Source organism: Gopherus evgoodei, chromosome 16 (genome assembly GCF_007399415.2).
Source record: "Gopherus evgoodei ecotype Sinaloan lineage chromosome 16, rGopEvg1_v1.p, whole genome shotgun sequence".
Classification (NCBI taxonomy): Eukaryota; Metazoa; Chordata; order Testudines; family Testudinidae; genus Gopherus; species Gopherus evgoodei.
The window spans coordinates 4,650,586-4,664,803 of record NC_044337.1 but is presented as its reverse complement, the minus strand read 5'-3'; the positions used below and the strand labels follow the sequence as shown (position 1 = coordinate 4,664,803).

Here is a 14,218-nt window from a genome sequence, read left to right as displayed (position 1 = left end):
GATACCCCATCATGTACCCACATGTTTGTCTCATCCATCTATTATGTCTTGTCTTTTAGATATTAAACTCTCTGGGGTAGGACCCACTGTCATGTCTGTACAGTGCTTGGGGCCATGGGGCTCAACCTTGCAGTGTCACTGTAAAGATATAGTGCCTGTATCTGAATGTACAGCTAACTTGGAACAAATTAACTTGTATTGAGGGTGTCTGTTTGGTAACAGTTAGTGTTCCCCACATGCAGGAAATCCCTGAAAATGCTGCAGATTTTGCTCATCTAACTTTTCTGCATGAACCAGTTTTTATGAGTGGAGTTGACCTGAGATACACACACTCCAAGCTGTGGGAGTCTGTGAAGCACTGCTGGAAGGTAAAAGGATCAACAGAACACATTTATTCCATCTGAGTCACTACATTGACTTGCAAGTCCAGTTCAAGCTTTCCTTTGCTTCAGAGTTTTCCATAACATTTGCCTGTCTCTCCTCTCACATACCTTTAGCACCCTTCTCCCGTCTTGCACTCACTTGGCCTCAACCCTCCAGCCATGGTTTCTTGTATGACGCCTCCTTAGAAATATGACCAGCCTCTTCCCTTTCCACTTCACTTCAGATATTCTACAACATGCTCAAACTACAATGGTCTTACCTCGTATGTCTTGTTTCGTATTTTTCCCCATGGCTCCAGACTGAGTCACTTCTTCTCAATCTCTTTTAGGGTGAATGGCAGCCAGAGCCAGAACCCAACAAGCACTGTTCCCAGTTAGTGGTTAAACACAGTCTAACAGTGTTTGGAAAGCACTTCTCCTTGATGGATTTCGCAGTTAGAGCCAGACAGGTAGGTAACACACATCACAAAACAGTACTCACGAGTACCGGGAACAAAGGAAGTTCTAGTGATTAAAGGGCACAATGAAGTGTAGTCTGGGCTTTCTCACAAACTTGCTTAGGTTTCAGCTAAATAATTTGATTTTCCTGTGCCACAGTTACAAGTCTGTGAAAAGAGAGGTAAGCTGGGCGCAAGCAAACATTATGCATTTTCATACATATGTCCAGGGCCAGAACACGACCCAGGGGAACTGATGCATGTAGTGAACTCTGTGCTGAGGACTGAAGATGCAAAACATTAGCAACACCAGGAAGAGAAACAACCCTAGAGTGACTGGGTTTGTTTCTGTCTAAACCTATGGAAGAAATTTATGGTTTGCATGGAACAGTCGGGAAGTTCTACAGGACTAAAGAGAAGCTAATGTGCCGTGATAGACCCGGGCCAGTTGGGAACAGCAGAGTAGAAGGGAGAGATACTGGCCACTGGAGAAGCAGTTTTTTGTTCCCTGACTGACCAGAGCAGGGGCTGCTCCAAGCTAATGAAAACACCTGACTCCAATTAACCTGCTAAGAGTCAGGTGAGGCTGGTAAGCACCTGACTCTAATTAAGGCCCCTCTGATGCTATAAAAGGGCTCACTTCATCAGGCCAGAGGAAGCTAGGGAGCCAGAGGAGAGGAAGTGCGTGCGAGGAACTGGGAGCAAGAGGCGTGCAAGAAGCTGAGAGTGTAGGCAAACTGCTGGAGGACTAAGGAGTACAAGCATTATCAGACACCAGGAGGAAGGTCTGGTGGTGAGGATAAAGAAGATGTTGGGAGGAGGCCATGGGGAAGTAGCCCAGGGAGTTGTAGGTGTCGTGCAGCTGTTCTAGAAGGCTCTCAAGACAGCTGCAGCCCACAGGGCCCTGGGCTGGAACCTGGAGTAGAGGGCAGGCCTGGGTTCTCCCAGAACCTCCCAACTCCTGATCAAACACAGGAGGAATTGACCTGGACTGTAGCTTCTACCAGAGGGGAAGGTCTCTGGGCTTTTTCCCGGCCCACAGGGTGAATCTGTGAGGTGAGCAAATCTGCCAATAAGCGCAGGACCCACCAAATTAGAGAAGGATCTTTGTCACAGTGCAAGTATTTAAAAAGGGTAAATGAGATGACCCGAGTAACTGTAGGCCAGGCAGGCTGACCTAGATCCTTGGCAAAATAATAGAATGGCTAATATGAGACTTGATTAATAAAGTTTTAATGGATGGGAATAAATACCAGTCAACATGAGTTGATGGAAAATAGATTCTGTCTAACTTGTTTGTCATGAAGCTGATGGATTTCCACTCCATACGGCTAAATTTCTAACTTGTTTGTTTTTAATGAGTTTGCAAGTTCGGTTGATAAGTGATGCTTTAATAGACATCTGTAAAGCCTTTGACTTGGTACTATGTGACATTTTGATTAAGAAATTGCAATGATACAAAGCAGTATGGCACAAATGAATAAAAAATGGGTCTCGGATGTAATTATAAATGGTGAATCCTCATCGAATGGGCGTGATTCTAGTGTGGCCCCACAGGAATTGGTTCTTGGCTCTACTCTAACATTTTTATCAATGACCTGGAAGAAATCATATAATTACTGATAAAATTTGCACATGAGACAAACATTGGAGTGGTAATTAATGAAGAGGACAGATCTCTGATACAGAGCAATCCAAATCGCTTGGCAAGCTGGGCACAAGCAAAAAATATGCACTTTAATACCACCAAATGTCAGGTCCCACATCTTGGAAGAAATGTCGGCCATACTTACAAGATGGGAGACTCTATCCTGAGAAGCAGCGACCCTAGAAAAGATGTGGGGGTGGGGAGATGGATAATCAGCTGCACATGAGCTCCCAGCGTGACACTGGGCTAATCTGATCCTTAGATATATAAACAGGGAAATCTCAAGGAGGAGCAGAGAGGTATTTGGCACTGGTGCAACTGCTGCTGGAATCCTGTGTCCAGTTCTGGTGCCCACAGTTCAAGGACTTCAATAAACTGGAGAGGGGTCAGAAATGAGCCATGGGAATGATTAGAAAATATGCATATAGTAAGAATGGATGGGAGCTCTAGGGGCCGGGCCTAGAAGGGAGGGGGCAGAACAATGTGGATAATTGAGGTGGGGGCTGGGGTGGAAATAATTAGAATTTGAAGTCTGAGGAGAAGCGGGAAACTCCGCACCATCCACACCATCAGGTAGCCAACCATAGTGGGGCCAAAATCACCTTCCTCAATACAGTTGGGAGAGTGGGCAACGCTGGCTGTTGTCTATGCACACACTGGGGTGGGAGAGTGTAGGCCAAAAATCAAGGCCAACCAAACAACTCAATATAAACATTTTTTCTTAACCCCGTCCCCTCAAAAAAATCTCATGATTCTTGGGGGTGTGACCCATGATTTGGGACTAGTTGGAGTTGGCCATACTGCTTCCAATCTTATGCGCTATTCCAGCTACACTGCACAGGCTTCACTAATTGAAGCGCTCTATAGCTTATGTTTTATCTTGGTAGAGTCACTGTTTAGAAGCTCCTGTTCCATTGCAAACAGGCTCTATGCACCCCCGGAGTTTGGGTGCAGCCTTTCCGTAGTGGAGACAGAGCCCGCTGCTGATTAAAATGCTTGGCTTATATTCTTACTCCTCTTCTGAGGCCTTGCTGTAGGGACTCTTCCTGTTAGGCAGCAGAGGGATGCGCAGTGTGTGGGGAATGGCTCGTACAGTCGTCTCCCGCCAAGGAAAGGTGAGGAGGGCCTTACGGTAGGGACTTGCTGACGGCCCTGACTAGACTGAGAAAAAAAGCTCTTTAGCAAAGGTTAACACAAGTGACTGTACACCCCACTTGGCAGCTCCTGCAGAAAAAGGGAGCAAAATGGGTGTCACGCTCTTGCCAAATGCTGCTCCTGTCTTACAAAGACAATATGGGGTGGGGGGAGGGAGGTAATATCTTCTATTGGACCAGCTTCTGCTGGTGGGCAAAAGAAGCTTTTGAGCTTACACAGAGCTCTGCCTCAGGTCTGGGAAACGGCCCTGCACAGGGATAAAACACAGGTTTTCTCCCAGAGTGTCATGGTTAGCAACACCTGGATGGCCAACCCAGCCTCTGCCGTTCCCTCATCTAGCCCAAGTGCCAAGGGGCAGAGAACGGGCTCTTGCGAAGACTGGAGCAGGGCAACTGGGATGAGCTGGCTCGGAGGCTGAAGCATAGTTGGGCTCCAGGCACAGGATGCTGGGCACCTGGTTCCAGTTTGGGCTTTACATTTATCTTTAGGACTTTGTTACAAAGCAGGACAACTCAACCCACACAGACCCCTTATGTTCATCTACTTCCTTGTTCCATGCAAGTGGTGTTTGCTCCTGGCTAGGGGCACTTGTGTCTCAAGGGTTAGTCCTGGGACCAGTTTTGGTCAATAGCTTCATTAACGATCTGCCGTGGACTGCACTCTCAGCAAGTTTGCTGATGACACTAAACTGGGAGGAGTGGTAGATACGCTGGAGGGTAGGGATAGGATACGGAGGGACCTAGACAAATTAGAGAATTGGGCCAAAAGAAACCTGATGAGGTTCAACTAGGACAAGTGCAGAGTCCTGCGCTTAGGAAGGAAGAATCCCATTCACTGCCACACACTAGGGACCAAATGGCTAGGCAGCAGTTCTGCAGAAAAAGACCTAGGGGTTACAGTGGACGAGAACCTGGATATGAGTCGACAGTGTGCCCTTGTTGCCAAGAAGGCTAATGGCATTTTGGGCTGTATGTAGGGGCATTGCCAGCAGATCGAGGGATGTGAACATTCCCCTCTATTCAACATTGGTGAGGCCTCATCTGGAGTACTGTGTCCAGTTCTGGGCCCCACACTACAAGAAGGATGTGGAAAAATTGGAAAGAGTCCAGTGGAGGGCAACAAAAATGATTAGGGGGCTGGAGCACATGACTTATGAGGAAAGGCTGAGGAAAGAGGGATTGTTTAGTCTGCAGAAGAGAAGAATGAGGGGGGATTTGATAGCTGCTTTCAACTACCTGAAAGGGGGTTCCAAAGAGGATGGATCTAGACTGTTCTCAGTGGTACCAGATGACAGAACAAGGAGTAATGGTCTCAAGCTGCAGTGGGGGAGGTTTAGGTTGGATATTAGGAAAAACTTTTTCACTAGGAGGGTGGTGAAGTACTGGAATGGGTTACCTAGGGAGGTGGTGGAATCTCCTTCCTTAGAGGTTTTTAAGGTCAGGCTTGATAAAGCCCTGGCTGGGATGATTTAGTTGGGGGATTGGTCCTGCAGGGGGTTGGACTAGATGACCAGGGACGAGCTGGGTGTTAGCTAGGCCCACTCCTACACCTGGTGGAGACTCTTACCTGACTGGGGGCATCCCCAGCGGGGACGTAGGGCTGGCACTGCCTGAGCAGCACAAAGAGACCCACACAGGGCAGCGAACCTGCTCCTAAATCCAGGCTGTGACCCCTGGACCTGGTAGAAATATGTTCAGGCCATAGTGAGGATTCCCCTCCTCCCCACTAGGGTCACCAGACAGTGAATGTGAAAAATCGGGATGTGGGTTGGGGGGTAATAGGAGCCTATATAAGAAAAAGACCCAAAAATCAGGACTGTTCCTAAAAAATTGGGATATCTGGTCACCCTACTCCCCGCCCCAGCCTTCCTGAGTGAAGAGAATGAGCTGACGTCCTTCTCTGTCTGAAGGTGGGGCCGGGGCTGGTCTACCTGACCTTTGAACATGCTTTCCTGGGCCGTGGGATCATTCTTCAAAGCGTGACGCCTGTGGAGCCTCTCCTGCAGCACGTTGTCCACAGGATCTATTATCAGCGCAGCATGCCAGCGGTGATCCCCAAGTTCATTCTGAAAGTGGAGTGCATTCAGGTAAACCACAGGGTACGGCTGCACCGCGAGCTGGCCTGTGACGCCCATCGAGAGGCAACTTAACCTCAGTGGTTCTGGAGTGTAGCATGGCAGCAGGGGGGCGGGGGGGGGACGCATCTGAGTCTGGGCCTGTCCAGGACACTGGTACCGACTCAGAGCAGCTAGTCCCTCCCACAGCGCCGCCAAGGCTACACGGCTGAGTGAGCTAGCACACAGCTGTCTCTCAAGATGGGAATTATCCCCCACCCCAGCATGATGTGCAGATGTACCCAAAGAATTGCTTCTGAAGGGGGTTCTGTCAATACTGCCAAGCCACTTGCTGTCTTGGCACCAGCTGCTTTCTGTGGCACGCGGCGCTGCAGTGTCTGGGCTTGGATTACAAGTGGTGCTAGTTCCCCTGTGCCTCCAACCTTTGGTAATACTGCAAATGTACAGGGCAGACACGTAGCCAGGCCAGGAGGCTGAATGCTAAAGGCACAGGAGCTGGCAGGCAGCAAAGCTGCCTCGTGGTTCATTTCTTGGGTGTATCTGGTTTTGGCTTCCACAGATGTGGCAGGAGTGAAGGCCAGAGGCAAGAATGGCCTGCCCTGCCCCCTCGGTGCTCTGAAAGCCCATGGGCTTTAGGTGCCAACCCCTCTCCTGGGCTAGATAAAAAGCTGTTCTGACTACAGCTGGCCTCCAAAGGCCTCAGGGAAGCTGTTGCTGAAGGCGAGGGGCACTAGGTATCTGGCACCCAACACTGCCAGTGGGAGTGAGGAGCAGGCTGGGGCAGATCCCAGGCATTGCACACTGCCCTAGCCTGCCTTGTTCACAAGCAAGGCAGCACTGTGCTGCACTTGCTGAAATTTCCACCGGCTTTCGCAGTTAGTCCCAGGACAGAATTTGGCAGTAGCTGACCAGAGGCAAGGGCCGGGATGACCACAGAAGTCCTGCATCATGTATCAAGGACCCCATGAGTGTGTGGTTAGGTGAAGACTAGCAGTTCCTGGGCTTTGTTGCTGTCGGGAATTTTTGATGAGAGGAGACCCTCCCCCACCTCAGATCACATTTTCTGAGCAAGGGGAAGCTTGAGGGCATAATTTGGGCTCCGCCAGCTCCTTCCAGGGCTTCACAACCCTTGGTGCTGGGTGCTGGCGTATTGATGCCTGTATCTTGCATTGCCCTTGGTCCTCACCCACCAGAGCAGTGACAGAGGGCATTGTTCAGTGCTATGATCTGGGACCTCTCTGACCAGGGACTAGCACCCTGCCAGGGCCTGCAGCCCTTTCAACAGCAGCTCCAGGTTCACAACATCTGAGGCAACTGAAGGAGCCAGCGGCGGAAGCAAGGTGCTCTCGGGTGGAGAGTGCGTGATGGATGGCAAAGGCCTGATTTTGTTTTGGTAGTCTCTAAAAACCCCATCTGAGCTCAGATTCCCTTCCTGAGACCGCCACACCTCTCTGTCAGCACACACTGCCCCAAGAAAGCCTCTCGGCGCTACTCAGCTATTCAGGACTGGCGACTCCCTCTCTGGCAGAGGCTTGCCAGTCCCTGCCAACAATGGGCCTTGACATTCCCTCAATGACTTATTTCCCGCAAAGCCTGGATTCAGTTTACAGCTGGTTGTGCAGACTGGATAAAAGCTGGAGACTGTTTGCTCTCACTTGGCATGGTAGCCAGGGCCAGCTTCAGGGGTTTTGCCACCCAAAGCAGCGCATAAAAACCCAAAACCGAGATCGCGATCTGCCGCCATTCAGCGGGAGGTCCTTCACTCCGAGCAGGAGTGAGGGACCCTCCACCAAATTGCCACCAAATACCTGGACCTGCCACCCCTCTCTGGAGTGGCCGCCCCAAGCACCTGCTTGCTAAGCGGGTGCCTGGAGCCAGCCCTGATGGTAGCTCTGCAAGGGAAGGAGGGAGGGGGTCATTTTCTAAGCTGGAGCCTGTGTCAAGGGTCCAATATAAGCATGCTACAAGTGCAAATGTCAGACCTTGCACGTGTTACTAAGGTGTATGAGCAATATTAGTCTCTCAAATGGCTGCACTGCAAATTGAGCTCCATTAATCTTATCTGGGGGGAATTTAAGTTGTTAAAGCCCTTAAAGTCAGGAACCTAGCCATGAGCCTGCCTCTCCCAGCGAGCTCTTGCTACCCGCCTGACACGCTCAAACCCTTGAATTGGATCATCCTCTATCTTAAAGGGAAGGCCCGGTTTCTAGGGTATTTTCTACCATGAGGGAAGCTGCTCTTAAAAAAGGCCTCCCATGTTGGGCTGCCAGAGGCCTTGTACCCTTCTGCGGGTCCTGTGGATGGATACATATTGTGTGTTACAGAGTTGTTAAAAGGCCCCATACATGGCAAGAGTAGCCCCACACCAGCTTGGTGCTTTCGTTCAGCACCTGAAGCCTATGATGTCTGTACTACCCACCGGATCAGCAGGTAGTGTCCGATGTATCGGGGATCGATTTATCACGTCTTGTCTGGACACGATAAATCGATCCGCTATCGACACCCGTACTCCGCCTCGACAGGAGGAGTAAGCGGAGTCAACGAGGGAGTCATGGCAGTCGACTCACCGCCGTAAGGACGGCCAGGTAGGCTGAACTGAGCATCTTAGTTCGACCTCCCCGTACCACCCTACTAGTGTAACCCAGGCCTATGAGATGTGCTAAAAATAAACTCTTCTCCTAAACCTTGAGTGGTGCTAAGGGTCGATGCCTCCAGGATGACAGAAATGTTGAGAGATCCCAGGTGAACCCAAAAAAGGATTTTGATAAAGAAAATTGGGCAGAAAAGAGCACTATGAATCCCTAAAGATCCCCCAAGCTTGTCTGGTGAGGATGCAGGGATGCTTCACACAACACACAGTCAACCTGCGGAACTCCTTGCCAGAGGATGTTGTAAAGACCAAGACCATAACAGGGTTCAAAAAAGAACTAGATAAATTCATGGAGGATAGGTCCATCAATGGCTATTATCCAGGATGGGTAGGGTTGGTGTTCCTAGCCTCTGTTTGCCAGAAGCTGGGAATGAGCGACAGGGGATGGATCACTTGATGATTCCCTGTTCTGTTTATTCCCTCTGGGACACCTGGCATTGGCCAGTGTCAGAAGACAGGATTCTGGGCTAGATGAACCTTTGGTATGACCCAGTATGGCCGTTCTTATGTTCTCTGTGGCTAATAAACACTCAAAACACAGAGACAGCAAAAGCTGAATACTTGAGCTTGCTTCAGAGCCAGTGGGATCGCTAGAAACACCAATGTATGGTACTAGGAGCATCACCAGTGGATTGATAGCATGAATGAGCCCCTAGTTCAAAGTTCCATATATTTAAAATGATTCTGTTTCTTCTCCCCACAGTTTGAACGTGATATCATGATCTGGAACAACAAGCAATATCTGTCTAAACCACTGCTGGTAAAAGAAGATTCTGCGATCCTAAGGCACAGGCGCTGGTTTGCTCAATTCTATAGTGAGAACAGCACTAGATTCACTTTCCAAAAGGGTGGACTGGACTGGTGATGTCCATGTGCTCAAAAGACGTCAAATGGCTGCATCCTTTTCTCGCCCATGAGAACAGCAGTCAAGCGCATAGCAAGTTAATAAAGCTGCATTTCTGCATTTTCAGTGGCATAGTTGGACTATTCTGCAGTACAACTAAAACTCTCTAGTTCAATACTTCGAGCTGGCCAAGCGTAATGTCTTCCATGTAAGGCTGGGCAAATCTATTAAGTGTTGTGTGGGCTTTGCTGTCATAACTGAGCTGTAGCACTGGGTGCCCCCATCTCCAATGGGAAAACGAGACTGACAGAATCCCCTCAGGAAATAGTCTGTGCTTTGCAGCTTTTGTTACTCAGGGACAATTGTATGAAACCCCAATCCTTAGGTGCTGCAGGGCTCACGTGTGCCTATTCTCTAAAGCTGTCATTTGACATCTGTTCCTCCTTCCCACAGCAAGTCATGATGGCAAACATGGATTGTTACCATGGATGAGGAATAGGCAGGGTCACTCTAAGGAGCAGATGGTCTGTTCTTTTGCTAATGTACTTAGAAACTAGCAAGGGACCCACAGCAATGGTCAGGGCTGGCTATAGATGGTCCCTGATGGATTTCTACAGGAGTTTTACCAAGGAGTTTATCAGCTCTTGAACAGATCTTAATGGACATATAGCATCTAGTGAAGATGGGAAGTAATTTTCCTGATTGTCTTACAATGCAAGAACGTAAAAACCAAACGTTTTGTGCCAAGATTAGTTCCTCCTGGAGTAATGTGTATGTGGATAGTAACAACTGACTGAACACCAGCAGGGACTTGTTTAGAAAGCTAGGTACTCATCTGGGGCAAGTGCAGAGCGTGCTGACATACTGTACAATCAGCCTTTAGTATGTGTACGAAAACTGAGCTCTGCTGGTCTGGCTAAAAACTGCTCTAATTTCCATTGTGCTTTGTTCCTTAGTAGTATACATAGATGGGCCAACTTCTGCCTTGACTTACAACCTCTAGACTCCTGTTTGCTGCAGGTAAGTCAGGGCAGAAGTTGGTGATCAGACTGTAATGTAGTTACTCTGTGCTCATCGCCATCAAAAACCAGCGTAGAGCGCACAGACCTGTTGGGAGCCTTCCAAGCTAGGCTGCACCATGCTGGAGCTGACTGACATTGTCTGCTATACAGATCGCTTGTGTAAACCTGTCCTCCTGTAGCTTGTGAATTCTGCACTTTACCGAGCCTTTTGTTTTTGCACTGAACCATAAAACAATGTTAACCAGCAAGCCAGAGGCCTTTCCTTTCCAGGACTTTCTCTAGCCTCATATTCGTTACTGGGTGAACTGTTTAAACTAGTCCCTTAACGTTATAGTCTTGAGGTGGTTGTGTAGTCAGTTGGGGGGAATGGCTCCTCGCCCTCTGGGTCTGTGGATGGCCAATCCGCACTTACTTCATTGTCTGCGATGGGGGCTACAGCCATAGAATCGCGATGGCATGGGGTCACTCATCACCTAAATGCTGAAACAGGCCTGTACTACGTGGCATAGCAATGTCAAGTGGGCTAGTCAACCCCTTGGCAAATGTCTGGCTCTCTGGTGTGACTGATCTTGTACTAATAGGGATGGGTGCCACAAAGGGGTTACAAGAGTTAAATAAGTCTTGGAAGAATCACTTCTGGGTGGAACTAGGAACAGGCTAATTGTAGGGTGCGGAGCTCTTCTCTGGCTCACACATCACCCAGAGAAGTGTTCACAAGTGGCACCAGTTTCAGCTCATCCATAAAAGTTCTTTCTACAACGTGAACTGGGCTTTTGTTTTGATCCTTGCCTTTACTGGTAGACTCTTTATAATTACTATTTTTATATTACAAAAGTTTCATTAAAATGTGTAGAATAAAAATATACAAAGTGTTACGTGACTCGTCATTCTCCATAGGTCCTGGGAAGAACCCTCAGTGCTTTCTAAACTAGCAGCACTCAGCTGAGCTTTACCTATGGCTTCCTTGGGGTGGATGAAGCCTGGAAAAGAAACTACTAAGGGGGGATATGATAGAGGTCTATAAAATCATGACTGGTGTGGAGAAAGTAAATAAGGAAGCGTTATTTACTCCTCATAACGAAAGAACTAGGGGTCACCAAATGAAATTAATAGGCAGCAGGTTTAACACAAACAAAAGGAAGTATTTTTTCACATAACACATAGTCAACCTGTGGAACTCCCTGCCAGAGGATGTTGTGAAGGCCTTTAAAAGCTACCAGGCAGAGGTTGTTGCCACTGAGCTTGGACAAGATTATCACAGCACCTTCCTTGGGAACCTGTGCTGCAGATATGCTGCACATGGAAGTCCTGGAAGCTCTCCGTGCTCTTGTTCATGGAGAAGTATTGGGAGTTGAGTCCAGGCCCAGTCATCCTAGATGGATGGGACAAGTAGGGAGAAGGGGCAGAATGGTGTGGGGCTCTGGGTGGGCCTTCAGGCGGAAAGGGCGGAATGGAGGCAAGACCACAGGTGGAAGGTGTGGGGAGGGGGCCCCAAACTTGCTCAGGCCTAGAGCCCGTGAAATCTTAATCCACCTCTGCCTAACAATCAGCACCTGCTCTTCGCTTTCTCTCCAGTGTATTGCCAGCAGTTACAAGTTTTCACCCAGCTCTTCCTAAGCAAGCCCATTTATTCTTAAGGTAAAAGCATTAGCGAGAAAAATATGTAAAAACAATAAAAAATACTATATGCATGCCAAAAACTTACCAGAGATTACCCATAAAAGTCTTTTGCAAACTGAGGCAGCTAACAGGAGCGTTTCAGAGGGCGTAGCTGCAGACTTTCTGGTGAGTGGAGTGTTTGGTTTGTCTGTGGGTTGTTTGTTTGCTCTCTCTGTATGGGCTGTGTAACTGGGAAGTGGGCCCCTCAAGGTGTGTCTACACTGCAATTAGACACCTATGGCTGACCCATTCCAGCTGACGCAGGCTTGTGGGGCTCAGGTTAAGGGGCTGTTTAACTGCAGTGTAGACGTTCAGGCTCAGACTGCAGCCCGAGCTCTGGGACCCTCCCACATTGTAGGGTCCTAGGGTCCAGGCTCCAGTCCAAATCTGAACAGCTGTACCGCAGTTAAATAGTCTCTTAGCTCAAGTCAGCTGGCACTGCCCAGCCATGCGTGTATAGACCTAGCCTGAGTAAGCAATGAAGAGAGGCTCTGTTTTTTTGGTGCCTTGGTAAAGGCCCAGAGGCTTTGACCCTTGGAGCTCTGAACAGCTCAGCTCTTTGAAGGCTCTGAGTGGTTAATCACTCCATGATGGTGAGGGATGGAGCTGAGCTGATCTAAGCAGGAAGGCTTGGTATAAAAAGTCACTTGCCACGTGAACTCAAGAGCCATGAACAGAGGCATCTCAAAGGAGTCTTCTGGAGGGAGCTGAGAGAGGAAGTGTGAGAGGCTTTCCTTCCAGGTTCAGCTCTTCATGTGATTCCACAATGGCCAGCAATAGAACGGTGGTGACCTGCAACAGTTGTGCCATATTTTCTTTTCTACCTGAAACCAGACAGGACTTCATGCGTATGAACTTCAAGTAGTTGGTTGTGCTAGAGGAGACAATTCTTGGATTGGAGGGGCAAGGAGAGACACTGCTGAGAATTTGGGAAGCTGAGGAGTTCCTAGACAGCCAGGTTTGGGAAACACAGGTACCCAGGTTCAAGGAAAAAAGGAGCTGGCTACCAAGGAATCGGGGAGAGAGGAAACCAGAGAAGAGGCCGAGCAGTTTGTAAGCACCAGAGGCAAATGGTCACAGCAGCATTCTACACATCTGGAGAGAGATGAGGATAGGCAGACTGTGGCCACCAGGGAGAAGAGGACAGGGAATTTCACAGAGCTAGACATTTCCAGTCGATACCAGGCTCTCAACATGGAAAATGCCTCTCAAGATCCAGCTAGTCAAAGGGAACTGAGAGCTGTATGGGAAACATCTGTGGATGGCAGCTGTAAGTAAAGCAAGCTTGCCCACAAATTGTTCTCCAACAGTCCAAGGAAGAGAGACGATCCTTGTTGGGGATTCAATACTCAGAAGAATTGAAAGAACATTCTTCAAGGGATAGCTTTTGCCTTCCTGGAGCCAAGATACAAAACATCACTCAAAGATTAGACAGGCTTCTGAAGTCAACTGGAAAGGATCCATTGGTGACGGTTCGTACTGGCACCAATGACACTGTGTTGCAGGATATTTGACTGAAGAACGAGAATGTCGAAGCAAACTTCTTTGAGACCCTTCTGGTCCCACAAGCAATGGCCGAAGATTCTGGAAGTGAACCGCTAGTTAAGTAAGTGGTGGAGGGTTTGGGTTTTGTGGAACATTGGTCCATCTTCTACAAGGGGAGGTAGCTGTATTGTTTGGATGGCCTCCACTTCCACAGAAGGGGGAACCAGTCTTCCTGGGGACAGTCTGGCCAAAGTAGCTGGGTGGGCATTAAACTAATAACAAAGTAGGAGGGTAAAAGAAGGGAAGATTTGAGCACAGAATTGGCACAAAATCAAGATGTTGATAACTAAATTAAACAAGGAACCAAAGGAAATGAAGAGGAGAAATTCTTTAATTGCCTATACACCAAAGTTAGGAGTTTTTATGGACATTAATTTGATCTAGTTGGTATTACTGAAGTGTGGTGGGATGATTTACACAATCGGATTGTTAAAAGTGATGATTATAACCTATTTATGAAGGATTGAGTGGGGAGAAGGGGAAGGAGAGTGCCACTCTCCATGTCAAAAATGCCATTGCCTGTTTCCGAAGCACTGTTAACTCAGAAGGAAATGAGCTCTCCACAGGGTCCCAGACAAGGGCCCTGACAGTGGCAGAGTGTTCTGCTACTGGGTCATTGGGGAATCCAGCTGCAACACGTTGACCGGGTTTCCAGCAGCAATGCAGCCATTCTGGGGTTAGCTGTCCCTGGGCCACTTCGTACCCTCCCCTTGGGGTATACTTGGATCTATGAGGTGTCCTCGGTTCCTTGGGGAAGGTCGCTAGTGGCAGTCCCAGCAAGTCCTCAGTGGCTTGGTCTGC

The 14,218-nt window shown here is 48.6% G+C and overlaps 1 protein-coding gene across 1 annotated transcript in view; it reads left to right on the top strand.

Annotated features, from left to right (window-relative positions):
* LOC115636185 (cholesterol 7-desaturase-like) overlaps window positions 1-11,002 on the top strand; it is a 33,022-nt gene extending 22,020 nt beyond the window's left edge. Inside the window, exons 4-7 of the mRNA XM_030535982.1 lie at window positions 243-368; window positions 713-832; window positions 5,533-5,709; window positions 9,051-11,002. Coding sequence (XP_030391842.1) covers window positions 243-368; window positions 713-832; window positions 5,533-5,709; window positions 9,051-9,212 — 585 coding nt within the window. The 3' untranslated portion in view covers window positions 9,213-11,002. The remainder of the gene's footprint in view (window positions 1-242; window positions 369-712; window positions 833-5,532; window positions 5,710-9,050) is intronic.
* Window positions 11,003-14,218: the final 3,216 nt, after the last annotated feature.